At 42.1% G+C, this 27,542-nt stretch overlaps 3 protein-coding genes across 5 annotated transcripts in view; 1 reads left to right on the forward strand and 2 right to left on the reverse strand.

Annotated features, from left to right (window-relative positions):
* The window catches only part of lsm7 (LSM7 homolog, U6 small nuclear RNA and mRNA degradation associated), a 284,833-nt gene that overhangs the window by 1,320 nt on the left and 255,971 nt on the right, over window positions 1–27,542 (reverse strand). The window contains exons 1-3 of one of the 3 annotated variants that reach the window (XM_033621242.2): window positions 2,687–2,739; window positions 2,348–2,438; window positions 2,148–2,219 (exon numbers count right to left, since the gene is read on the reverse strand). In XM_033621242.2, the coding sequence (XP_033477133.1) occupies window positions 2,148–2,219; window positions 2,348–2,438; window positions 2,687–2,692 (169 nt within the window). In that variant the 5' untranslated portion in view covers window positions 2,693–2,739. Of the gene's footprint in view, window positions 1–2,147; window positions 2,220–2,347; window positions 2,440–2,623; window positions 2,740–27,542 lie in introns of those variants that run through there. The other 2 variants (XM_033621241.2, XM_078168793.1) reach the window with 2 other exon arrangements.
* Window positions 2,993–5,050, forward strand: LOC117254310 (kelch-like protein 23). The gene is made up of 3 exons (XM_033622495.2): window positions 2,993–4,031; window positions 4,129–4,540; window positions 4,628–5,050. The coding sequence occupies exons 1-3, from the start codon at window positions 3,041–3,043 to the stop codon at window positions 4,929–4,931; spliced, it is 1,707 nt and encodes a 568-aa protein (XP_033478386.2). The 5' UTR covers window positions 2,993–3,040; the 3' UTR covers window positions 4,932–5,050.
* Window positions 6,622–27,537, reverse strand: cers4a (ceramide synthase 4a). Its single transcript, XM_033622386.2, has 11 exons — window positions 27,409–27,537; window positions 26,092–26,268; window positions 21,856–21,973; window positions 18,306–18,424; window positions 17,919–17,976; window positions 17,633–17,683; window positions 13,411–13,503; window positions 12,490–12,618; window positions 9,852–9,958; window positions 8,954–9,110; window positions 6,622–8,577 (listed from the first exon to the last, which is right to left on the reverse strand). Exons 2-11 carry the CDS (start codon window positions 26,265–26,267, stop codon window positions 8,377–8,379), a joined length of 1,209 nt encoding a protein of 402 aa, XP_033478277.2. The 5' UTR covers window position 26,268; window positions 27,409–27,537; the 3' UTR covers window positions 6,622–8,376.

Genomic DNA, 27,542 nt, shown 5'->3' on the forward strand with positions numbered 1-27,542 from the left:
AACAGTTAAAGGTTTCATGGTTTACAACCAAATGCCAGTCATATTTTGGAGTTGAGAGGGACATTTCGCTCTGTAGTCTCCATACAGACACTATCATACAATCACTTTTTCCACTTTTGTTTGACAGACAGCAATATACCAGTAACATTGTTTGGCAGCGATGGAATATTGCTGTAAGTCTTGATAACCTGTGCTACTACTCCACAGTTTGCATATCACAGTTGGTATTATGTGGTAGTTTCAGTTTTGTGTTGAAGTCTATTTCGCTTTATTTCCTGTGGTGCTGCCCTCAGTCGATAGGATAAGGGCATAATTTAGGTTCATAATGTTTATGGTTAGGTGTTGCAGAGATTACTAGTTTGGGTTCAGGTTGTTGATGTCAACTGTCAATTCGTTAACCGCAGAGAATATTTTGGACTGGATACATGTCAGAATGTGGGTTAATTTTGCTACTCTTTTGTTTACTGCACTGCGCATCACCTGGGTCTGGTGGGAACTAGCTCGCATTAGTGGTGCCACTCATTTGGCCATTACTGCCAGCAGCACCAACCACACCCAACAGTCACTAGCCATCCTGACACTGCTGACAGTAGTAATGTTATAGGAGGTTTTACAGCAACACATTTTGCTACCAGGACATTATTAGCAACTGTAATCACAGAATGAGTTGTGCAGCTAGTTAGCTAACGTTAGCTCCCTCCCGACCCTGTGGGGCGCAGTGCAGAGTAGCCTTGTGGTAGAGTGTCCGCCCTGAGACTGGGAGGTCGTGGGTTCGATCCCCGGCCGGGTCATACCAAAGACTATAAAAATGGGACCCATTGCCTCCCTGCTTGGCACTCAGCATCAGGGGTTGGAACTGGGGGGTTAGATAACCACATGATTCCCAAGCGTGGCACCGCTGCTGCTCACCGCTCCCTCAGGGGATGGGTCAAATGCGGAGAACAAATTTCACACACTCAGGTGTGTGACAATCAGTGGAACTTTACCTTTACCTTTACCAAAAAACCAGCGGAAACCAGAGGTTGGGCAGTGGGCATGTTTCCACATGTTAATGTGGCTGGTTGGCTGTCTGTCAGCAAAGCCAACAGAAAATCAAAATGATAAAATAAATTTGCAAAACACAAAATTTCACCACCTGTAAACGGATCGTACTTTGGAATGTATTGCTAAAGCCTCACTAAGTCAAAGGTGCGCCACACTAAAAGGAAAGGCCTCAACATTTTTCCCCCTACAAAACTTAATCAGTTAGTTACTGGTTAATGTAATAATATACTGCAAAATTGGACCGGAAGTAGTAGAACATCCTTGTATTTTTGGCACACTGCATTTAACATACTATGTATTGGGACATACTTTTTCTATACCATACTAGGGCGATTATTTTCATTGTCGACTAATCTGTCAATTATTTCTTCGATTAGTCGACGAATCATTTTATCGAAAAATGTGTTAAAATGTTGAAAAATGTCGGTCTGTCTCGCCCAAACCCCAAAATTATGTCACCTAATGTCTTGTTTCGTACTCACGCCAAAGGGTTTTAGTTCACCGTCATGGGAGAGTGTGTAAAGCTGCCAATATTTGAACATAAGAATCTGCAATAAGAGTATTTTGGGGTACTTTTATAGTACTTTTCTATGAAAAATGACTCAAACCTATTTGTCTACTACTAAAATAGTCACCGACTATTTTAATAGTCGATTAGTCATCAATTAGTTGACTAATCGTTGCAGCCCTATACCATACTATGTAGTAGGGCAGTGTGGGTACTGGGACGCGCAGATAGATAGCTCACTCTAAAGTAAGGAAATCACCAACGATTTCTCAAATGATAATACAATAATGAAAACATAGTTATGAATATTATACTCATTTATGCTGATAAATCACTCTCAATCCTTCACACTGGGCATTTAAAGGCAACACAAGGGTATACATATTAGTAGTCTAGTGGAGCACAGTTCTCCAGTGTCTTTCGTTACAGTGTAATTAGCCTACTGGATATGAACAAGATTTACACTGTCATGTCAATGGCAATATTCCTCCGTCACAATCAGCGCACTGCTGAACGCAAATTACCTCAGTTTGACAACTTTTTATGACTCAAGAACACATTTCATTTGGACTTAGCAGAATAGTTTGCAACTTACCACGCATGTACTCGATTGTTCCGTCCAACACCAGGTTCAACAGCGGGTCAAAACCCTTCAGGACACCGCTGGCTGAGAGGGAAACACAGTGTCAAGCATTAGTGCGGATCACTTTAATGACTTCAAGGAAAACAAACGCACCATTTACACCGGCTAACTAGGTTAGCATTAGCTTATTATCATCACAACAATCCACCTACCCTCTCGTCCTCCTTGAAACTTCACTCGAATCGGCTTGTCGATGTATTTTGACAAGTCGAAGATGCTCTCCTTCTTCTTCTTCTCTTTATCCTGCACAGAGCAAAGGGACATTTGTTTGTAAGTCACATGTAAGCTCGCGTACAAACACCAACTTAGCCTCAGGTTAGCTCTGCTTGGCTAGCTAAGTTAGCAGCAGTCGCTTTACATTTGAACATTTCTTCTACATCCCAGGTCAAGTACGGAATAAATAATTACTGGCTAAAGATATCTTTTACCATGTTTAAGGGTGCAAATGTAAAAAAGAGGCTTGAATGAAAGCGAAAACCATACGAACTCACCGCCATGTTAGCTGTATAACCCGGAAGTTAAACTGTGACCTCAGAAGTGTTCCACCAATCAAATCATTGAGCGCCTCTAGCCGACGTCACTAGTTTGTTTTTTATTAGTTTGTTGAGCCTATTATTAAATTACTAACCGGAGGAAATTATCAGGGTATAATATTAAAACAGTTGTGTTATATTATTAGCCCCCCTGTGTTATAATCAACATGTGTTTTTCAATCTGACCTTTTCCTTGTTGTGTTTTCAGTCAGCAGTCAGTCAGGGGGAAAGTCTATTAATACCACCAGTTGGTGGGTTGTGAACTAGATCAGGGACTAGGTACTGCACAGAAGACGGCTGGGTGGCTGTGACATGGCCTGCAGAGCCAACACTGAGCTGAAACCTCAGAGCTTTAAATTCACAGTTCTCTCTGAGCAGATAAACAAACTTGAGGAGGACAAATCTACTTCACATGTGACAGACTCTGCCTCTGAACCTGATGCAGTCCCTGATGCTATTCTACGGGTTGAAGGAGAGAGTTTTTATGTCAACCGTCAACGCCTGGCCCTTCAGAGTCCCTACTTCAGGGCGCTGTTTTTTGGCGGTGGCCTGGAGAGCAGCAAAAAGAGAGTGGAGATCAAGGGTGTGAGTCTGCAGCATTTTAGGGTTTTGATGGAATACAGCAAGACACAAAGTCTGGCTCTGGACAGAGAAAATGTTCTGGGGATCCTTGAGACTGCTGATTTTTTACAACTGGAGCGAGCAAGGCTGCTGTGCTGCAAGTTCCTGGAGCGTGAGCTGCATCTCAGTAACTGCCTGGGAATGATGGCCTACGCCTGGCAGCTGGGCTGCACTCAGCTCTATGCCGCAGCACGACAGGTGGTGCTCACACATTTCTCTGCTATTGTGGCTGAGGAGGACTTCCTGTCCTTGTCTAAGGAGAGCGTAGCAGACCTTCTTGCCTGTGATGACCTGGCCATCTTTAAAGATGATCTGGCCCTGGAGGCCACCCTACGCTGGGTGTCATTTGACCCCAAACGAGAGGAATATTTTCAGGAGCTCGTGGAGCTGGTGAGGCCTGAGTCGCTCTCTGTACCATTTGTCACTGAACTTTTGATCAAAATGAAAAGCTCTGACCCCGTAGCCAAGCTCATCTGCAAGCTGGATGAACATTTCCCAGCATCTTGGTCAATAGGAAGGTCAGTGAAGAGGATCAGGGCCAGAGAGACCCTCTTTGTCCTGGGTGGACCTCACGATCAGGAGCAGCAGGCACTGTACCAGTTTCACCCGCACAGTGGAAGATGGCAGAGCTGTGCACCTCTGCAGAGGAAGAACCTCACACAGTATTCAGTAGCTGCAGTAGGTAAAGATGGGGTGTGGATTATAGTGATGAAGATGAGGGTGATAATAAGTGTGTAGATTTATGTCAATCATCTGTACATTTGTCTCTCATTATGTAGGAGACAAGGTGGTCGTGACAGGCGGCTACTTCCGGGACGTGCTGTGGTTCAGTGTGGACTGGGTCAGGATATACGAATGTGGGAACCAGCGCTGGGTGGATGGGCCGGCCCTGCAGAAGTCCAGGCACAGCCACTGCTCCATAGGGCTGGACTCTGTACTGTACGTCCTGGGGGGCAGCATGGACGAAGGGCTTGTGGCTAACGTGGAGAGGTTGGTCCTGGGGTCAGAGGAGGGCTGGGTGGAGGTCAGCCCCTTGGTCAGGGCTGTGGAGAGAGCCGCCACTGCTGCTCTGGGGTTGTATATCTACGTGGCATGTGGCCTGGATGAAAACGGGGAGGTGTATGGTGGAATTCAGAGGTACATGGTGAAGGAGGATCACTGGGATGTGGTCTCCTATTCTCCGTTTCCACGGTGAGTGAGTTTTTAATAGCAGACTTTAATTTCTGTCATAATCAGACACAAACTTAGTATATGGTTTTCAAAATAATTCTTTCACAGATATGACCTGGTTGCCACAGAGCTCAACGGTGCCCTCTACCTGTTTGGAGGCCTCGCCTTGCGCTTTGACGTGGAGACAGATGAGTGGACTGTGCTAGAGGAGGAAAGTCTGGACAGGAAGTTTTTCTGTGGCTGCACAACAGTCACTGGACAGATATACTTGGTCAGCGAGAGAAAGAGTAACAAAGCATTCCCAAACATGGTGCTGATGGACCCCTACATAGACACCTGCATTGAGGTAGATGATGCCATACCCTGCCCGGTGCCCCTCAGAGGGTGTGTCACCATGAGGATGTTCCTGTGACTGAAGGAAAGCGCGTTCATCTTGTTTGTGGTTCTGTTAAAGACTGTACTGAATAATTCAAAGCCTCCTTCATGATGTTGACGTTTGAATTCGAAATCCAAATTCAGATGCTACACAGCTTTTTTTTTGCATGTTTATTAATTCTTTTTAACCCCAGTATTTCTGCACAGTTGCGCATAAAGATGAGCACAAACTAATATTAATAGTATTATATTATTTGTGTATAATGAGATATTCCAGTGGTGGTTGCATAGGAGTGTTTCCGACTTGTGTGATCCAAACCTTTTCAGTATCTCCAGAGCATTGCAAAATATCTAAAAGTCAAAAGAAAGGAAGTGTTTATCTCATGATATGTTCTGCTTAAACCCATATTTGTTGGTGTTTGCTCTCCTTCTTGTCGCGCACAAAGGAAGGCACGCACCTGTATTAATGAGGCGGTCTAGCTGGGTACAGATCTTCCTATAGGCAACATAGGCAGCTGTCACATAAAAAAACAAAAATCAAAAAAACATCCGACACAAGTGAAATTGTGGAGTAGAGTGTATGTGGAAAGAGTTTGAGTAAGAAAAAATTAATAGGCAAAAGCCTTTCTGGCTGCAGTATAAGAGAACAAGATGAAATTTTCACACACCGTATTTTCTTATTGTTTGTTACTTATTATTGTTGTTTGTCACCTGTTTATTTGTGTTGATTTTTCATTAGGTCTTTTTGTTGTTGGTAATAAATAAAATAAAATAAAATAAAATAAATGTAAAAGGGGTGGGGGTGGGGTGCCAGTGGAAGTTTGCCTAGGGTGCCAAATGTGTTGTTTCTGGCACTGGATCTAGCAACACTCTAACAGCACGATAAATACATTTATAAATTGAAGAAAATTAATTCAATAAAAAAGAAAAAAAACCACCCCAAGTCATTTAATCTGATGCATCATCATATCAAAACTGAGAATTTTGTTGGAGGATTAAAAGAAATATCAGGGTGATGACATAAAAAGAAAATGACAGTCATTCAAAGCCTTATTTTAAAAGCCTTGAAAAATATATATACGTATACATAGATAGATACATTAGGAGTGGGGGAAAAATTGATACAGAATAGTATCGCGATATTTTTGTGCAACAATATCATATTGTCACACAGTGCCATGTATTGATTTTTTAATATATATTTTGTTAATACTACAAATAAAAATTAAACTTTAGGTACCCTACTAGACTAATATAATGAATTGCTTTTTCAGTCCACTAGATGCATTTTGCTGCTGAAAAAAATAGCTCAACTCAGATGAACAGACTGAAAGTTTTATATTATTAGATAAAACAGATATTAACAAAGTTTTCATTTGGGGACATAATAAATACAGTTGAAAAAAGGTAATAAATCACAATATATCATCACAAAATATTTTAGCGCAATACTCAGCATATTGCAAAAGATTTAAAATGGCAATAATATTGAACTGAGACTTAAGTATCATGCTAACATTGTATTGTATCAATTCTCTGATGATTCTCATCCCTGATATATATGTTAGTATATATACATACAGTGGGTACAGCCCCTTTTTATGTAAGAGCTCGGGATTAGGGTGAAATTTAAAAAAAGAAAAGAAAAAAAAGCTGCTTTAAAAAATGTATAAAATGGATAGAATGAACATGGACTCAAGAGTAGTACAATAAGACAGCAGGGCTAATTTATTCAAGAGAAGTAATTTATTAAAACTTTCCAACTGGCCACACAATCAACAAAGCGTCCGTGTGCGTTCAGAAGAAAACAGTCAAGTGTTACTTTCATGGAAACATGACATTTCTCCTACTTTCATATCTATTTTTAATTTAAAAACAGTATCCTAGTGGGGGTCATGATGTGTTACCTAGTGGGTCAGCCCTTTGAGTGCTCTATAACTTCATTTTAAATCCACCTTGTGTCGTGGGCTGCAGTGTGATTAAGTCCCTGCTCAGAGACACACAACCCAGTTTCTACTCTCACCACGTATCTTCAAGAGTTGTCCTTACTAACCTGTGAATATGCAACACCTGTTTCTGGTAGTGAATGACCTCCTGTGTATGAGTGTACTGTAGTTTATGATGGTTCTGAACGATATCTCTGTTGACAATCACGATGACCCATCTGGAGCCAAACCTGGAGACAGTTTACAGACACTGAGCCATGTTTTTTTCACGGTTAAAATACATGTAAAATCCAATTATGTCTTGTTCTTTGTCTTGTCATATCAAAATACGCCATCAAGTTTATAAAAAAATCTTTACATTTACATCTGAGCCATAAAGCATTTTGACCTTTGTAGACAACTCCGCTATCTAAAATACCTCACATTTCACTAATGCCCATCTGTGTGCATGTACTTTTCATGGCTTACCTATTCACTACCAGCCTCACTAACATTTCAAGCAAAACATTAAAACTGCTCAAAGTAAAAACTGTCCAGTGAAGGTAATCCTAGTCACACACAGAGCGTAATATCAAGTGTTTGTCACAGAAAAGTGTAAAAACAGCAGCCAAGGCACAAAACTAAAGTCCAGTAGAGCAAACCTTAACAAAAAAACTTGTTGAGAAGTCATGCTGCCCGTCACAATGACAGTCAAAGTAGAAAACAAAACACACACACACTCACACAAATATGTGGTTTAAGTTCATACTTCTAGGAGCAGTAGTTTTTTGTAAAGGCAGCATTTTTAGCAGACATGGGGAGTGTGTTCTCTACAAGGACATGTTCTTCTATGGGCACCAGGGGGCGCCACATCTCTTCTAAAAAGTGATAAATCAAATCCTATCACAGAAAAATATAACTTTATCCTCCCTAAAGGACTTCTGCGGTAGCCTTTAAGATTCTGCCACATTATTGCAACAACATAAAAATCACCTGTTGAGTAAATGGTTCATAAAAAATAGATCTATAAAGTGGTTTATCAACAGATTTACTACAATCAATATTCTTAGTTGTCTATGTACAATCAACCATACTGTGTATGTGAATAGAAAGATATGGGAGTGACTTAGATTCTAGCTTCAGTTTGCCCTGTTTAAAACATGTTAGACCACACATTAGATCAGAACAGATGGACTTTGTGTAAAAAAAAAAAAACAAAGAGCAAAGAAAGGATAAATGCATCGTAGCACAGTTCAGGTATTTACAAAAAATATAATACAATGGAAATTTTGCCAAATCTATCTTAACAGTATGCAGCGGTATGGATGACGGTAACCAAGGCGTTACTTCCTAATCTTACACCGGGTGTGCAGATTTACAATCATCAGTGCGTCTTCGCCTAGCCTGATCTGAAATCATCAGTGGACCGTGCTGGATGTACACAAGACACATGTATGTATCGTATGTCAGAAATGAGTCTCCAAATAGGCGGTTGGGGGGGAAATAACTTATTTTTCCAGTGAGACTCGGTCGACGTGGAAAAGGCCGGCTGCTCCACTATCTGGCTTTGGGCATTCTGCTGTTTATATTCCTCTGGTTGGTCAGGTTGTTCAGGACGCAGTTGTTAGCCAGCGACGCCAGTTTGGAGTTGATTGTGCCCTTTCTTTGCTCCCAGCTGCACTCGTCCCCTTCCTCCTCGGGCTCCTCCTCTTCGTCGTCCACTTCACTCTCCTCGTCACTGCGTTCATCACGCTCCACCTGTGAGGAAGATAAATTCATTCAGTCATTTTATGTAACCGTTTATCGTGTTGGGGGTCGCCCTGGACAGGTCACCAGACTATCACAGGGCTGACACATAGAGACAGACAACCATTCACACTCACATTCACACGTACGGACAATTTAGAATCACCAATTAACCTGCATGTCTTTGGACTGTGGGAGGAAGCTCAAGGAGAAGACCCACGCTGACATGGGCTCCCCCACCCCGAGATTCAAACCCCCCACCCCAGGTTTGCACCAGGAACCCTCTTGCTGTGAGGCGACAATGCTAACAGCTGCATCACACAATTTTTGTCACCAAACTGACTGTGCTAAGCCTCTGTTCCCCTTTTATCTGCACTCTTCTCCTCACCTTGCCCATGAACACGAACTTGTAGACCATGCGCAGGATGAGATAGGCCCAGAAGATGTGCAGGGCTTGCAGCACCAACAGAAGGCCGTTGAAGAAGTAATAACCAAAGAAGGGCTGAAAGAATTCTAGAGACACCACCAGGGTTGTGTGAACCACTCTGAAAAACAAACACAGGAGGACATGGTCAGTTTTAGTATCGCCCTGGCACCAACTTTCAGTGATTCCCAACTGGTGCAGCCACGGAGTCCAGATTTGTCATCAGTCATTATTTCAAGGTCTACACAGTTTATATATTCAGCGTCATACTGGTGTTTGTCCATGTCGTCGAGCTAGTTAGCTGTCTCCTAATCACTCTACAGCAAGAAATGGCACTTCAAAATAAAAGCTCTGTGCTGGATATTTGCTGCACTTTAAAAGCCGGGACCCACATTTAGACCACGACCCACCAGTTGGGAACCACAAGTTTAGAGCATATCGACCACTAAGTAGAGTTCATACAACTGGGAAAATCCCCTCTTTACTACAGACTGTAAACCTGCTGCTCTCAGCTCAGAAACCAGTGATGTCAGGTCGGTGGGACAGAGAGAGAACAGGGCAAAGATGCATGAGGAAATAGGAGACAACATGGACACAGCTGGGCACTCCAGAACAACGGCGCAGATCCCCGACAGTTCAACAGTTCAACATTAGTGCACACCGCAGGAGCTACAAAAACAACAACTCTGTGTATGATGCAATGTAAGTATCTGTGTGAAAGTTGACTTGTATTATTCTTGGGACACAAACGTGCATAAAAACTTGGTGACTCTGAGTTTGAGGCAGTTTTGCAATACTATGTGTTTCTGGGAAATTTCAACATTTGGGAGAAACTGGGGGAAAAACATGGAATCTGTTTTACCTGCCAGGAAACACCACCAGCCTCGTCACCAGGAAGACCAGAGAGAAGATGACAAAGAGTGAGTCGCATGTCCTCGTCCAGCCAGCGTAGTGAAACATCTTGGCAGACTATCAGAGAAAAACATGCCTGTTAGTTCTCCAAAGCAAACACACAGCTTACATCTAAGATGAATCACTACATGCAGGTCCAGGCTTTTCTCTGATGTTGTTTTTTACTGTCAGCAGCCAAAAAGAAGTTCAGTGACGGGCTGACAGGCTGCAGGATAGTCTCCTTTAGTCTACTGTACCGCCCTGATCTTATTTCATCAATTTTGGCTTTTTGTAACATAGGAAATACCACTGCCAGTTACTGAGAGGAAAAAGGGAGACTTTTCTGAATGTAAAAGAAGAAGAGAATTCTCCAATATGAGCTCTCAGTCATTTAAAGAAGCAGTGTGTAGGATTGTGTGACATCTAGTGTTTGGTATTGCAGATTGCAACCAGCTGAAACGTCTTCAGTGTGCTGAGCATGAACTCCAGAGGCCGAATTCACAAACACTCTGAGAATACTCTCAGAGAGCTCCTAACTTAGCCTAAACAATTTTAGTAAGGAGTCCTAGCTCAGCAGTGATAGGTGTGATGCATTCGTTTAAAAGGTGTGATTGGTTGTCACAGACACACCCTTTTGTGAGCCTACAAGGTGTGGACACCCAGTGGAAATGAAATGAACTGCATCACAATATGAAACTGAAAGTGTTGTCATTTTTGTGTGATCACTGCTGTTGGACGGTTGAGACAGACACAAGTCAACACTGCTGCATTTTTCCAGTTTTTCAAATATCTTAGTGTTGTGATCATTTTGTTTCTGGCGTTATAGCGATATTTCATTGGATGCTAAATGTGTGCATACCCCTAATAAGATCGACCAAAAATATTATCCCCGCATGATCTAATCTGTAGCATTTCATTAACCAGTGTTTGGAGAGTATTTCTCTGACCTCTTTGTGTTTCCACCATTTTCTCCTCTGCTTAAGAAACTCTTCAGCCTCTTAAAAGTCCTCCTCCCCACTCTTAATCGTTTTTCACCTTATGAGCTCTTTTAAGGTCGAAGATGCTCTGAATAACTTTTGTCTTTACAAAGACCTAGCCTTAACTGTAAGGGGAAATTCTAAGAAAACGTCACAATTCTAAGAATTTTCTTAGAATTTCGTCACTGGGAGCAACTCTTAGCAAAAGGAAGCTTTGTGAATACGGCCCCAGGTGATCAAAACTGGTAATCACACTGAAAAAAGGGATTTCACGTTATAAATCACTGTTTCCCCGACACTGTTCAGCTCGTTGCAGACGGGCCAGTAGCCCAGCACCTGCTAATGAGTGCTCATCTTTTATCTCTCAACTTAAGGACCAGGGGTTGTATTCACAAAGCTTCCTTGTGCTATGAGTTGCTCCTAGTGATGAAATTCTAAGAAAATTCTTGAAATTGAGAAGTGTGATGTTTTCTTAGAATTTCTCTTTTAAGTTAAGAAATGGTCCTCATAAAGATAAAAGTTATTCACAGAGCGTCTTACACCCTAAAAGAGCATAAGGTGAAAACGTTGTTCGGAGCACAGAGGAGGACTTTTAAGAGGTTTAAGAGTTTCTGAATCAGAGGAGAAAATGGTGGAGACACAAAGAGGAAGGAGAAATATTGTCCAAACACTGAAAGACAGGGAGTAAATTAAATGCTGCAGATTTGATCGTGTAGGGATCATATGTGTGGTCGATCTCATTAGGGATACGCACACACTTCCTACTTCACAATTTAAGGCCAGAAATAAAATGATCACAACACTAAGAAATCTGAAAAACTGGAAACATGCAACAGTGCAGCAGTGATGACACACTAACGATGAGAACACTTTCACTGTCTGCAGTTCATTTCATTTCCACTGGGTGTCCACACCTTGCAGGCTTACAAAGGGGTGTGTGTCTGTGACAACAAATCACATCTGTTAAAATAATGCACCACACCTCCCCACTAAGATAAGTTTCTGTCAACAAGATGGTGTTATCTATTCCTAATATACCAACACAGTTCCCCTACTCAGCATCACACGTCTGGCTGTGCAGAGGTTACTGGCTGAATATGACACCCACATTATCCCTTTACGACTTTTATCACAGGCCAGACGACACCCAGCCAAGCCTGAGGTCACATGACCACCTCCACATATCTCCTCAGCTCTGAGATAACAATGATCATTTCCAGACACTATCAGTATAACGTTACATGCAGGACAATCAGCCTCATAAAACAGGACAGTGGGGCTATTGTCTCAGCGAGGGACTTGCAGGTAAAACTTTTACAGCCACAAAGGGTATTTTTATTTTTACCACAGCCCACAATGCTCTTCTATGTATAGCTCTATCCGAACCGGATGTGGGGTTATAATGTGTCAGGGTGTAAGAAAGCTTCCGCAGTAAACACACAATGGTTGTATTCAAGTCGATTTCCATGTAACCTTTGTTGAATGTTTGTGGCGTTTCAAAGCACTGCCCAGGATGAGTAAATATGATTCATCTGATGTATTTCCTCCTTCTTTCCCTTTCTTAAACTTGAAGTAAACATTTGAACGATTGAAACACTTCACAGAGGTTGAATTTCATGTTTGGTGTTTTACCTCGAGGAGGAAGTCGGACGAGTCGTGCACCAGCATCACCAGCGTGCCAACCCTCACATAGTTGGCACAGTAGGAGAAACCGATGAGGAATATGGTGGCGATGTGATGAATTACCTGCTCCTTGAAGTCCTGGAAAACACACATGAACACGCAGACAAGACCACACAGTCTGAGGAAGATGTATCGTGGCAGTAAGACTTCAGCAGCTCTCTGTCTGCGGTCGTGTTCGTCAGCTGTGTCCAAGTATTGAAAAGGTGGATTAACATGTTGTCTGGAGTGATTTGTTATGTTCGAGGCTCTGATATCTTTGATCAACAGCTTGGAGCCTCTGATGAATCACACCAAAACCACCTCAGTGTTTTTCTCACTGGAGGGAAATTCCCAAGAAAGCAGCAGCAAGAATTTCAAATGCTTTCCTTTGAACACGAACATGAAAAGAGATGAATTACAGTGATCATTTACTGTAATTTCTGCATATAACGCAATTTAGCAATGCAGCAAAGTCTATCTGAAACACGTCCAAAAGTTTGTTGTGTTCCTTTGCACAGCTCTGGGGTAAATCAATTTCTTCCTCCATTCCTAATTCAGTGAATTTTACAGTTCGTGCTAATCTCTTACTAAAGATTTAAAATCCTGCCACACTCAGATCTAAAATGAGAGCAAATGCTAAGTACACAAAGTTATGATGTAATAGGAGATAATCCAGTGCATAATCCGTATTAAGTGTAATCGTGCAAGAGAAAAACATTTGGATTACACTGTGCAAAAAAAACAAGTGTGTGAGCGATGACATTTGACTTTTCGGTGTTAATCATTTGGCTAAAAGATCAAATGAAATGCAGAGAAATTGCTGCTCTGAGGTTTTATGTTAATGTGTACATGTGTGTGTGGGTGGATGGGGGGGGTTTCTGTGACACTCACTTTTCGCTTGACGTCCACAGAGACGCACAGGAGCAGTGACAAATAGAAACCCATTTCCAAGATGTAATACCAGTAATGAGCCTCGGCCACAGGCTGAAGAATGAGAGGAAGACAGAAACAATAAGTGAAACTTTGCCTTCAGTGGTATGTGGCTGCAACATCCCGCTTATCTGCACGGCCTAACAAAAACAGACGCACGTTGAAACGTTTAAAGGCAGCAAAGCAAAACATTCTAAACATATTTTGTGAAACTGTTGTCATTTTTGCACAATCTGTGTTGTTCAACTGTATGTTTTAAAAGCTAAAAGAGCAGAATGAACCAATCTTGCAGCGTGACTCTGGCCCCTAAAGCATGTGTGCTGATAAAGATCTGGAGGTAACAGGACCCTAAAGGCACCCTTTGTCCTAAAACTACACAACAACTGAGCATTAGCAGCTTCACCCTGTGAGAAAGTAAAGTAGTAAAGTCCAGCAAAAGAGTCCAAAGCTCTTAATGGTCACAAACTATTTCCCTCACATTCCCATGCAGAACATGCTGTATAGTAACAACCCTGCTTTCAAGAAGAGGAAGTGTTTTTACTGAAGGAAAGCGGAGCTGTACTATCTTAAACCAAAACACCTTGTGCTTTCAAAGTCTGCGGCAACACAATGGTAGGAAGTTGACAGAGGCATTTAACCCTAAAAAGCACTTCCTCTCTCTCTCCAAAAAAAAAAAGAAAAGGGTCAGCAGCAGTGCTGCCTGCAGGAACTGTAATCAGTCAAACTGCAGATAGAAAGATCTTTGCTTTTTTTCCAAGTGCTTTCTGTTCGAGGCCACGACCCCACAAAGAGAGGCTGGTTTCCCCAGAGGAATGCCGACCTGCAGCTACACCTAACTGTCACCAGAGCTGTAGAGATATTAGCTTTTTTATGTCAGGGGAAAAAACACTACGGCAAACGGTAAAGGAAGCGAAGGAATGGAGATAAAAATTAATGGGTGGGTGGAGAGCGCTGGACGAATTGTGCTGTGAAGCCAAAGCTCTCTGTGGCTAAATCCTTCAACACAGACTAAAGACTTTGTTCTGTTGGCTCCATCTCAGCTCTTATTTTTTCTACTTACTTTTCTTTTAAAGGTATCAGTGTTTGTATTAGGGTTGTATATAGAGTAACAATTCTTCTCACAACCATTCATTTGTCAAATAATTTATCATTTAGTCTACAGACTGAATCACATTTGTACACAATAACTAATAAAATAATAAAAAATACAAGAATTACATATATGAAATTAAATGTTGCTGATTAAAAATCCGATAGCCACCTAAAAATATCACAATAAGTTTAAATGTAGGCTGTATCTAGAACATTTTCACGACTTTACCTCACCATCAGACAGCCCTTTTCAGTTACTAATGCTATTATGTCAAAGCCACCAGACTCCACTGACATAATAGCAATTTTACTTTCCAGAACAGGAGAGTTTCTGGTCTGCTGCTGCCTTGATTGGTTAGTTTTAGGTAATGCGGAAAAAATCTTATATAGCAGACACTTATACTCATATAGTTTTTGTCAGGTGGCTGTTTTTAGGTGGCTAACCTTAGTTTTGCTGAAGCCCCCTTCCACAGCAGTACATTGCTTTGCTTTTTTGCTGGTAGATTTGGTTTATCAAAGATGGTAGCTAAGCAACACGGTACATAAAATAAGCACAGCAGAAATGGCAGATAGGTCAAACCATTTTGTAAAACTATATATCTAGCTATACTATCTATCTATAAGTTTGCCAGTTATATATATCTCCACAATTCAAAACAACTGCCATTAGTCCACCTGGAAGTGATTGTTGTTAGCGCGACGTAAAGGTGGTTCAGTCCATAAACCCTGACAACATAAACATTTGAAATGTTGCTATGCCTGGATTGCAGATCGTGGTTACGCTGGTTTCTACCATTTTTTTTCCCCGTAAAAGGTTTTTTTGGGGGAATTTTTCCTTATCCCCTGTGAGGGTCCAAAGGACAGAGGGATGTCGTATGCTGTAAAGCCCTCTGAGACAAATTGTGATTTGTGGACACCTTGACGCCATGACACTAAAACCTACAAATCAAGCCAGAAATCTTGGTGTTGTTCTGGACTCAGACCTAAATTTCAATAGTCACATTAAGACAATTACAAAATCAGCCTACTACCACCTTAAAAACATAGCAAGAATAAAAGAATTTCTGTCTAAACAAGATACAGAAAAACTTGTTCATGCTTTCATTTTCAGCAGGCTGGACTATTGTAACAGTGTCTTCACAGGCCTGAGTAAAAAATCAATCAGACAACTGCAGCTCGTCCAGAACGCTGCTGCCAGAGTCCTCACCAACACCAAGAGAGTGGAGCACATCACACCAGAGCTTAAGTCACTGCACTGGCTTCCTGTGTGTCAAAGGATAGACTTTAAAATCTTGTTGTCTATAAAGCACTAAATGGTCTCGGGCCTAAATACATCTCTGATATACTTGTACGTTATGAAGCATCCAGACCCCTCAGATCATCTGGAACAGGTTTACTCAGTGTTCCCAGGATCAAAACCAAACAAGGTGAAGCAGCCTTTAGTTTTTAGTGGAACAAACTTCCAGAATATCTGAGGTCGGCTGAAACTGTCAACTCATTTAAATCAGGGCTTAAAACATTACTATTTACTGCAGCTTACCAGTGAACTAGATATGTAACTTATTGTTAGGATAATCTGTAGCTATTGTTTTTATATTTGTCTGCTGTTACTTTTGCTTTATGTTTGCTTTTTAAATGCATTTTCTGCACTGTTTTAACTATTTATTGTCTTGCTTTTAGCTTTTGTTTTTAATGATCTATTGTTCCTTTAATTTTTTATTTTAATGTATTTCTCTTGTAAAGCACATTGAATTGCCTTGTGTATGAATGGTGCTATATAAATAAAATTGCCTTGCCTTGCCTTGCCTTGTGATATTGGGCTTTATAAATAAAATTGGATTAGGTTGAATTGAATTGAAATGGACCCCTTTGTATTTCCTGTTGGGCTGTTTGTTAATGCAGCAGCTGACCAAAACTATAAATTATTATTTTTATAGTTTCCTTGGTAGCTAACAGGAAGTAAGCAGGGATCAAAGCTGTAGCCCTAGCAACAAATTAGCAATGAAACGGTCCATAAATTGTCAGGAAATACGCACTGCAAGTTCAAAGAGCCGAAGGAGATGTTTTTAAATTGCTTGTTTTGTCCAATCAACAGTCCAAAGCCAAAGACTTTCAATTTACAATCACATGAAACTAGAAAAAGAAGCAAAATGTCACATTTGTGTTTGGCCTTTTTGCTTTTTTAATTAATCCATGATTCAGTGGACTGTTGATCTAATCATATTGTGTTGAATCTACACTGACTGATATCAAGTGTTAAAAATAACTGAAAGGTCACAGGGTGCTGGCATACCAAGCAACAGTCAGCCATCTGTCAATGTCAGCTCGTTGTTGAGCTTCTGTCACCCTAGTGTTTGCTGTTTGTCCTGCCATGTTGGCACTCGTCGGCCTCTGTGGGCTTCTTTTCAGCTGAATCAGCGTGCTGAATCAGTGTCAGAGAGGGCGGAGCTGATTGGCAGTTCAACTCAGGGCACGAGAAGAGGAATGGAAGTGAGAACGTGGAGTCAAGAGGGTGTGAGATCGAAACAAACTTGTTATATATGATAAGATTTTTTTTCAGTCATTGAGCTCTTTAGCAAAAATGGTCCGTCATTGCTTGTGTGACTTTTCGCTAGCTCACCATAGATATCCTTTGTTCTGTCAATATGGGTTCGGTTGTTAATGTGCTAACTGGCCAACTAGAGCCCTGAACCCATCCTGTTGGTCTTCTGGGTTGCCTTTTTGAATGACGAATACAGACTACTGCCGCCTGCTGGTATGGAGAGTTATTTCCTCTCACGCAGGCCCAGAAGGTATGTGCTAGTCGGCCGTTGGCTGTAGTCTTTGCAGTGTGTTTTAAGTCAAACTTTTTGGCCGAGACACTTGCGACAAGAGGCAACACAACAACCGTCCCTTGTTGCCACTAGTTCTTTGATATCAGTTTGGTATGTCTGGGCCTTTACTGACATTTCTAGAGTGAAAGAGAAGCACATCAAGTTTCCTGATTTATTAGTCTGGCTAAGTCTTGAAATACTGCCGGGCAACGTTTGACAGTTTTGTCAATGTCAAACATCAAAACTTTAATTTCAGATCACACTCTTTTTTTGCTCACCTGTTTGGGATAACCCCTCCAACATTCTCTGTGATCCCAGAACCACGGAGTCTGTAAGACAGAACAATCATCAGCAGAGTCTTCACATGACACAGACTTCAGCATCAATATCAACACAAGCCTTGTACCAAAATATGTTAAACAGTGCGTGACCATGACACCACATTGGGGTATGAAATGTGTCTATTACTGCTCACATCCAATAACAAGTCCTGCTTCTTTTCCTACACATTATATAAACAAGTGTTATCAGTAACGGAGAAATAAAAGCGACTAACAGACTTACATTAATTAAAGAGGCGAGCCCTGCAGTGAACGATATGAGGTAGAAGACAAAACGCCAGCTGCAAAGATAAAAATAAACCTCATCATTTGTTAGAGCCTGCAGCATAAACTAAATGAGTGAATTAGTTTTATCAGGAACAAACTGAGGAAACATCAGAGAGGCATGTTGTGCAGCAGTGCTGTATATTTGCATGAATATGAAAGGTTTCATTCAAACATGCTGAATTTTACTGATGTAATTCGCTTTAGGAAGATAAGATCTGTCTTAAAAACACAAGACGGCTCAGTTAGCTTTTCCTGTAAAGGTAGATGTCACACTATTTTGAAAAAAGAGTGAGACCTCAGTAAAAATATGTAAAAGTGTGCGTTTAAGAAATGAAAAACTCACGAGGCCTCGCAGCACTTTTTGGTGTTGCTTGGTCGGTCCTGGTTCCTCCTGTGTCTGAACCAGGTCTGGATCTTCCTCTGGGAGAGTCCACACTGCTTCCCCAAGCTCGCCACCTCACTCTGAGTACACACACACAAACACACATTTACACACACAGTATGGGTGCACACGTGCAGGGTTAGACTTGATTTTTCAGCATTTTTACGACAACAGTGAGCATGCAACATTTTCCCTCTCCATGCTATGCAAGTTCCTGCATCTTACTGTACACTTATTAAACTACGTTGTCTAATGTCATAGTCTGAGTCACAGGATGTAGTCTGTGCATTCGCCTCCTAATTAAGACAGAATCCCTGTTGCCATGTGAAACTAGACTTGCGTTGCCAGACCTATCACCACACTTTGTTTTAGCGCTGTGCTTGAACCATCAACAACCTCCCAGCTAGCAACCGACACACTAAAACATCATCTAATGTTTTATGATCCAGCCATTCTAATGCCAGGGCTCGCCTTCCCATGAGCAAAGGTTCCACAAAAACAAGTTCCCTCCTGACACTATCTTGCAAGGCCACCGTCGCTTTACCCGAGCTTAGCTCCACCCCAACACAACTGTGATTTGAAATACAAATAACCCAGCACCTTTTTTCCCTCCAGTGTGGAAGTACGACGAGTTCAGTCAGGCCTTTCTGGAGTGCTGGCACAGTGCTAACTGAAACAAAGGTCTGGTTATGCGAGACAAACTGTGTCATGTGTCTGTGGCCTCATATTTACATGACACAAAAACAAATACAACAGTAAGGTGCTGCTGCTGCTGCTGTTGCTCCAGGGCATATGGTAAAATATGATTTGCAAGTGTCGGCACAGTTGCATACATGCTCTTGGAGTGGTGCATTTTCATTTGATATGTCAAGTCACGTCTTGCAGGTCCAGAACAAAGTGGGAACATCACTGTCGCAATGCCAAATGAAACTGAGGGGAGGGTGGAGGATTTCCATGTGAACCGAAACTTCCTCCACTTGTCTGCACCTGCTCACTGATTAAGGGAATAAACATATTTCTCTGCACAATTCTGAATATACAGTAGTTACATTTTATGCAGAGGTTAACTCTGCATAACATTTCTTGGTTTCCCAAAAGGAAATGGTGGCAATGAAAGGTGATCATGTAAAGCCAGGAACAGAGGCAGCATACTAATGGTGGGGGCGTTTAAAGGAAGTAACATCTTATCTCTCTGTAGAGTGAACACACCTCAAACAAAACAATATATTTCCTGTATGACGACTGACTATTGTGCCATCACGTAGCCTCAGTGTCACTCATGTAAATCAGGTGGATCTTTAGGGACTTGCTTTGAATAGTCCAAGGAACAGTTCCTTGTTCCGAGACAGCTGACTGCCATCATGCTCTACAGTCAAGATGCAACAACACCTATAAAACTGTGTAAGCACCACTCGTGCATTTTCACATCTGTCTTTTCACTCTCTGCATTTTGATTCGCAAATGTATGCAAACCTCCTCGCGCATTTCCTTTACTGTTCCTGACTTTTACAAACTCACTGAGCAGAATGAGAGTGAGAAATCCCATCAAGCTGTGCATCTACCCTGCAGGGTTACACAGCCTATCTATGGAGACATGCACCAGTTTCCCTCAGACACCGTTGTATCTTTTCCCACTGCAATCAAGGGTGTAGGTTTGGTTGCGTAATTGTGGAGGATGTAATGACATCGAGGATCAAGTTAAACTGCATTCATATTAATCCAGCAAAGCATGAGCAGTGCAGTGTAAACTGATATATCATTAGTGCAATGCAACCCCTAAAGGAATACTTCATCTACAACATGATCATATGTATATCAGTTACTCACTGCGTGTTACCTTGAATTTGTGGGAAAAAAAAAACTGTTCTTGCCTCCATGCCTCCAAAGTGAAGGGAGAAAAAAACGGCAAACATTCTTCATGAATTGAAGTAATCAGGGTCCATACTTAAATGCACCCAAACTATACCAAAAGACCTGTTTACAAACTCTGACACAACTCGCACAGTATAATCCAAGTGTCATTCATCCAGTTGTATGCTCAGTACTTCCCAAACACACGCACTGTTGTTAAACCTTACTATTTAAAACACATCAGTACAAACGGTCTCACGCATGGACCAGAGGTGTGTCTGGACACAAGCATATGTTTGAACTCTGACCTCAAACAACCATTCATGCTCAGGCACGCTTTGGGAACGCCACATGTAGAGGACGATGTTTAATTTTTCAACGTTTTAGCCAAATGCATGTGTTTGGGAAGTACTAAGCATGGGTCTAAATAAATGAGTCTTTGATTAGACTGCACAAGTTGTGTGAGAATCTTGATTTAGTTTCGCTGTTGTGAAATAGGCAGCATGCTGATGCATTAGTCACCATTGTCGCCTCACAGCAAGAGGGTTCCTGGTTCGAGAAGCCCTTCTGTGCAGAGTTTGCATGTTCTCCTGTGTCAGTGTGGGTTTTCTCTGGGTACTCCAGCTTCCTCCCACAGTCCAAAGACATGCAGGTTAATTGGTGACTCTAAATTGCCCGTAGGTGTGAATGTGAGCATGAATGGTTGTCTGTCTCTATGTGTTAGCCTTGTAATAGTCTGGCGGCCTGTCCAGGGTGTACCCCATCTGGGATAGGCTCCAGCCCCCCCCGGTGACCCCCAACAGGATAAGCGGTTACTGACAATGAATGAATGTTGTGAAATGCCGACCCTGTTTACTTCAGTACATAAAGAATGTTCAGCTTTGGCTTTTTTGGATTCTTCGTTCACTAAGGAGGCAAATAATTTCCTTCATGAATTCATTTCCTTCATGTGTTGAGTAACTGATATACAAATAGTTATTTTGTGAATGAAGTATTCCTTTAAACGACAAACATTACCATTCTAATCTCTTTTTACTACTGCTCTGTGTACTGATAAATTATTGCAAACACTTTTAAAATTTTAATCTCACATTCATTTTTCAGGATGACTTTGTAACATCTGTCCAGGGACGGCAGATGAAAAATATTCTTTAAGCTAATTGTAGCACCTCTACATCAGTGTTTATTAACGTACACTGTCCCTGTTAAATAAACCCACATAAATTCGCTTCATCAGTAAAAAGACTAATGTGCTGCCTTATATTTGATTTATGCTCAGTATACTAGTGTCTTTTTAGAAGAATATAACTATAGATCAAAACATAGATTGAATGTTTGTTTTTTTATCTGATAAACACACTGAGGAAGTGGCAATACTTTTGCCAGTAGGTAAGTAAACGTCTGCAGATCCTCAGAATAAGGTTTGAGTGGCCTGTACGAAGCCTGAGAGTGATATCTTCCACAAAGTGCTCGCTGTTGCTCGTAAGCTTATTGCTGTGAATGTAAGGTAATAACTGAGGGCTCCCTGGGACATATTTCATTCATTAAGCATGAGAGGGCACCATAAGAGATTTTAGTGAGTAAACCAAACTGAAGGTGTGAACGTGGGGAGAACTAAAATAGGAACTGATGAGTATTGAAAGTGAAGGGGAATACAAACTTGCGATGGCGGCTGCCTGTTCTGTTTGTAGAAAGTCTCCAGCTTTGGGATGGGAGCAGCTCGAATCCGAATCCGGTCCTTCACACCTAAATGTCTGCTTAATGGGACACCGATGAGCCTGAGAGGACAGAGAACAGGAGAGAAGAGATTTTTTTTTACCATATCAACTTCAGTCTTTATAGCACAACAAAGTGGAATAAAATCCCAGGGAGTTTAATGTGGGACGACACTAACAGCTGTCCAACGTGACCCTACTGTAGCACAGAGTAATGGCAACAAGATCACTCATTATGCTGCTCCTGACAGCCTGCAAAGCCGCTCCCATGGGCGTGTTGTGTCATTTGGCCAGGCAGCTTTTGTCATTAGCTGATATGGCATCAAGAGACACTTGATCTGCATGTGTGTGTGTGTGTGTTACAGAGAGATGAAGACAGACAGAGCCACAGACAATGTGAGTGTAAAAGCACCAAAGAGATGTTTTGGTTAAGTGTGTGTGTGTGTGTGTGTGTGTGTGTGTGTGTGTGTGTGTGTGTGTGCGCGAACGCCCGCACACGGTTTTAATCACATGTGCGTAACTCTATCTCAGAGATAATCATCCAGAAGTGGGCAGGGGCGGAGAGATCAGAGAGAATGAGAAGGTCAGGAGAACTTTACACAGAGACAAACACTGTCTCTGGTTACAGGAACCCCCAACACACACACACACACACACACACTTACAAAGACACACACACATACACTGACACAGGAAACAGCTGTGGCCCAGGGCGATCAAATGAACACACACCTTTTCACCTCCCAGCTGACTGACAGCTCCTCAGACGTAAACAACACCTTCATACTTCACTGTCCACCACAACAACTAACAAACACCTCAACCACAAAGTACACACATGCCCAGCACTATCACACACACACACACACACACACACACACACACACACAGGTGCATGCCGATACTCAGTATATAATATAATACTCTGCCACTAATACATCTAATGTTACTGCTGTGCTAATAAATACCTGATGAAGGTACAAATGAGGCTTTAGGCCAAACAATGGTGCTAAACTCACAGAGCTCATGGAGAGCAAGCTCGCGCAGTTTCTCAACTTTAGGACAGATAATACAGACACTGATATGAGGAAGCATGCAAAAACAGGCCTCCTATCGGTTCATCCATCACATGTCCCCGTCACTCTTAATGCCAGTGCTGCTACCAGCAAAACTAGTTGAGTGCACAGGTGAGCTTCCTTTTACAGTCGCCTTGTTGAGCATGAATGTACAGTCACACACTTCTCGTTTTGCATATTTCCTTCCTCATGTTGTCTCCTCTCTCATATGTTTGTCCTCATTCAGTACAGTTCACCAGACATTTAACCTAGTTATATAGGATTCAGGTATTTTCTTGAAAAATGTGTTTCATATGAATTAAGGTGGGCAGCACCGTGGTGTCGCCTCACAGCAAGAGGGTTCCCGATTCGATCCCGGGTGTGGGAGCCCTTCTGTGTGGAGTTTGCATGTTCTCCCTGTGTCAGCGGGGTTCTCCCCGGGTACTCCGGCTTCCTCCCACAGTCCAAAGACATGCAGATTGGGGATAGGTTAATTGGTGACTCTAAATTTTCCGTAGGTGTGAATGTGAATGTGAATGGATGTCTGTCTTTATGTGTCAGCCCTGTGATAGTCTGGTGACCTGTCCAGGGTGTACCCTGCCTCTCGCCAGCCCCCCCGCGACCCCCAAGAGGATAAGCAGCTAGAAAATGGATGGATGGATGAATTAAGGTCAACAGGAGGTGCATAATGATGGTGATGCAATACATTTGATTTATTGTTCAGCCCTATCATATCACAATATCACATTATCTCTTATTGATACAATGGTGCTGAACAGTGCTAAAGTCCGCACAGAAACACACACACATACACTTGCATGCCATTTCGTTTCCATCAAGCATCTAATCCTCCTTGAGTTGGACACTGTACCTTTAAGTGCTCACTCATGTTAAGAAGCCCTGAATATGAGCTTCACCTGAGCATCTTAATGCAAGTGTTATGTGTCTTATACTGTAATGTAAACCAGGGCTCTGACTATTGATTGCTTTCAGTCATTTAGAAAAATGCACATCACAACTTCCTAGAGCCTGACATTGGGAAATGTCTTGTTTTCCAAAACCCAGTATTCCTTGTTTTTTTTTTAAATAATGTAAGACCAACAAAAACTGCAACATTTGAGAACACTTCAGAACACGGACGTATCGCAGTTGAACAAAATAGCTGCAGATTCATTTTCCGTCAATTGACTATTAATCAGGAGGTAGGAAAAAAATCACTACAGCATAGTATCGCAATATTTTTGTGTGGTAATATTGTATCGTCACCCAGTGCCAAGTTTCGATTTTTTATTATATAAATCATAAATATTACAAATACAAATTAAAGTTTAGGTAGCTTACTAATATACTATTTTCAACTGCTTTTTCTGGCCACTAGATACATGTGCTGCTGCCAAAACAAATGGCTGAAGTGAGATGAACAGACTGAAAACTTTTTCCTTTGTGGACATAATGTACTGGGTACAGACTGGGTGACGTGATGTCAACTGAATGGATTCTGTCACTCTTATGACAGTACAGTAAAAAGGTCTGTTATGGCAGTTGCTGAATTTGCCATAATGTCAGTGAACGTGACACTCCGAGCGAAGTCGTGTGTTTTTAGATGCTGTAAAGCCTGTCAGTCAATTCTAGCACCTATGACAGTGGTTTGTGTGAGATACACACCTGTGACTGGCAGAGGTTTTAGGAGGGAGGGTTGTTGTTATCCTTGCTAGTTCGAGTGTGTGTGTAAGCCGAGGAGCGGGAGTTGTTGAAGTAGCCGCTAATGCAGAGAACACCTTGTAAAGCAGACAGGTTTGTTGTTTTGGCGCTGGCTATGGCCCACAATAGCCTGTGTTAAAGTTAAGGAATAAAAAGCCAGCAGAAGGTGTTCATGCTTGGTTGCCACATTGATAAGGGACGCTACAGTGTCGTGGATCCTCTAGTGATTCCCACCACTACGATTAATCAGACTCTAATATAGTGTGTAGGTTTACTGGCCTACTGTGGCCAACGTGAAAACACAAATGGCCCAATCTAGAGCCAGTGTTTGGTTTGTCCTCTCTAGGCTACTGTAGAGCAACATGGCAGACTCCTTGTTCGAGGACCTGCTCTGTGTGTAGATATAAACAGCTCATTGTAAGGTGACAAAAACAAAACAGTTATTATTTTCAGGTGATTATACACTAATAAAAACATAGTTATGGATATTAAACACCATTTCTACCAATAGATGCCTCTGAATCCTACACACTGGACTTTTAAATGTTGCAAATGTTTAAAAAGATGGTTAAAATTCATTTGTGTTGCTCAAATATTCTACAAACAAAATGATTATCTCATCCTGAAGATTCACAGAGATGTTTTGACCTTTTCTAGGAAGTCTCTAGATGCTTCAGTGAGATATGCGTAATAAGCACTACTGGGGATTTACATCAAAGTTTTCCCAGCTGTCTTTTTTCCTTGTGAACACCCAGTGGTTGGTATATCTTTAGGAGGGTGCAGAGGCCGCTCCAGCAATTAGTAGCCACTGTGAATCAACACAGCATCTGTAGCCATTTAGCATCAGAAAGTTTAGTTTAGCTGTTTTAATCCTACATCAGCTAAAGAAACTACTTCTATCACAGAGACTATCTTCCTCTTCCTCTAACGTTCACCTCACGTTCTATAAGGCCGAGCCCGGTCCCTCTGGGCAGAGAGAGGGCTTTCACACAGTCAGCAGCTTAAAACTGTCTACTCACGATGCCTGCCTCTCACTACATGTCTGATCCATACCCTCTATGTACTGGAAGCACTAATGAAAGCTAAAGGAGCCATTATCATTAGCTACACTGGCAGCTCAGCAGGCAGAAAACCAGCCAGTCAACAAACCAGCATGGCCAGTGCCAAGAGGAAGTAGGAGACATGCAATATGTTTTAACCTTTGCTTTCATTTGGGACAGACTCAGAGAAGTTTCCATCCTGCCTGTTTCCTTGACCTTGTTTCCTTAACACATTTCATCAAGCATGCATTTACGATCCCAGGATATATCCACCATAAATACTGAAAACTGCTCCAAGCACAGCAGCCGTCAAAGTTAATACCAGTGAAAAATCTTGCATCTGTGACTTTATGGTCTAGCTGTGAGGGACGCAGGCGTGTCTCACCTCTCAAAGACATATCTGAGGGCTATAAAGGCGAAGGCCAGAGGCAAGGTGTAGATGAGATCTCTGGGTAAAGGAAAGCGGCCCTTGTCCTCCGTCACCTCAATGTCCCGCCAGCGCATGCCAGGAGGAAGCCAGTACTTCTCCTGCCACAGCCACTCATTCAGCAGCGCCTCCATCCTGCAGGAGAGGGAGCAGAGCAGTGTTTCACATGAGTGTTTGTCGGGTGCAGACCTGACCTGTTTAAACATTGATGCCTTATTCATATTTATGGAAAACAGCAGCTCAGACCCTCGAGATTAGACCTTTGAAGATACTTTGCATTTGCAGTGATCTTAATGGGCTTTCTGTTTTCATGATGTCTTAATTTTTGGACTGTAAAAATAGCGGAAAATGAGGAAAATGGGATTTAAAGGTGGAGTCCTTGATTTTTTTATTGTGCCTGACCAACAGTCCAAAACCCAAAGATTTTAAGTTTGTGGTAACATAGTTACGGTTAAGAAAACATGAGTAAAACAAAGAATGTTTGGCTTTTTTTTATCAAAATAACTGCATGTTAATTTTCTGCCAGCCAACTAACCAATTAATTGTTTCAGCTCTACACCACAAAAATACATTAGTTTGACCAGGAAATAACAGCAGCCTGCATTACATCATAATTTGCCGACATAAACACATACAAATTCATCAGCCAAAAAAAATGGGCCTTTATCCAAACATGAGTCTGTGCATGTATGCCATCAAGACCTAACAACGCAGCCTTGATGCATGAATGGCTTCAAGAAGCTCCTCAGAAACGCGCGCGCGCGCGCGCACACACACACACACACACACACACACACACACACACACGATTATGCCATTATGAAACCACATGTTCAGAGCGGATCGATGTGAGTTTAAAAGCTGCTTCCTACAGCGTCACACGGACTGGCTTATCGATCATAGCGGTTCAGTACGGGAGCCTGTTATGTTAAAGCCTACATGCAGCCTGCTGGCAACACAAACCAAAACACCCTGCGTGTGACACAGAGGCCCAGCCACACACACAACACACACACACCTCCACTACAGATACACACAAATCAGGGTATATCCCAAACACACGCCACATTGGAGATAATAATTATCAGTAATAAGGCATGAATCTGGCAGCCAGAGGAGAGAAGAGCGCCTTTCACATCCTGACACAGCCAAACAGCTACATCCAAACAGCCCCACCAACACACAGCCTCCTTGTTTGATCCTATTCATCTATTCCAAACGCCACAAACACCGTAAAAACGCCATAAGAGAGCAGAAATGCGACATTGCGGTTACCTGTCCGCGCTCCAGTGATGGAGATGGGAAGCGCACAGCAGCAAATGGGAGAGGAGGAGCGTGTTTGACGCAACCTGCTCCTGCTGAGGGCGGGGAGAGAGAGGCGCGCGCTGTCATCATCATCGTCAGCTCAT

The sequence above is a fragment of the Epinephelus lanceolatus genome, chromosome 6 (assembly GCF_041903045.1).
Source record: "Epinephelus lanceolatus isolate andai-2023 chromosome 6, ASM4190304v1, whole genome shotgun sequence".
Taxonomy (NCBI): domain Eukaryota; kingdom Metazoa; phylum Chordata; class Actinopteri; order Perciformes; family Serranidae; genus Epinephelus; species Epinephelus lanceolatus.

What these genes read in the sequence shown, in the direction of transcription:
- LOC117254310 (XM_033622495.2), top strand. Translation starts at nt 3,041, where the DNA reads ATGGCCTGCAGAGCCAACACTGAGCTGAAACCTCAGAGCTTTAAATTC. An exon ending in GTATTCAGTAGCTGCAGTAG is followed by an intron (nt 4,032 to 4,128) that starts GTAAAGATGGGG and finishes CTCATTATGTAG; the next exon opens with GAGACAAGGTGGTCGTGACA. An exon ending in TCCTATTCTCCGTTTCCACG is followed by an intron (nt 4,541 to 4,627) that starts GTGAGTGAGTTT and finishes ATTCTTTCACAG; the next exon opens with ATATGACCTGGTTGCCACAG.
- cers4a (XM_033622386.2), bottom strand. Translation starts at nt 26,267, where the DNA reads ATGGAGGCGCTGCTGAATGAGTGGCTGTGGCAGGAGAAGTACTGGCTT. An exon ending in AAAAAGTGCTGCGAGGCCTC is followed by an intron (nt 17,977 to 18,305) that starts GTGAGTTTTTCA and finishes TTATCTTTGCAG; the next exon opens with CTGGCGTTTTGTCTTCTACC. An exon ending in AGTTCGTGTTCATGGGCAAG is followed by an intron (nt 8,578 to 8,953) that starts GTGAGGAGAAGA and finishes TCTTCCTCACAG; the next exon opens with GTGGAGCGTGATGAACGCAG.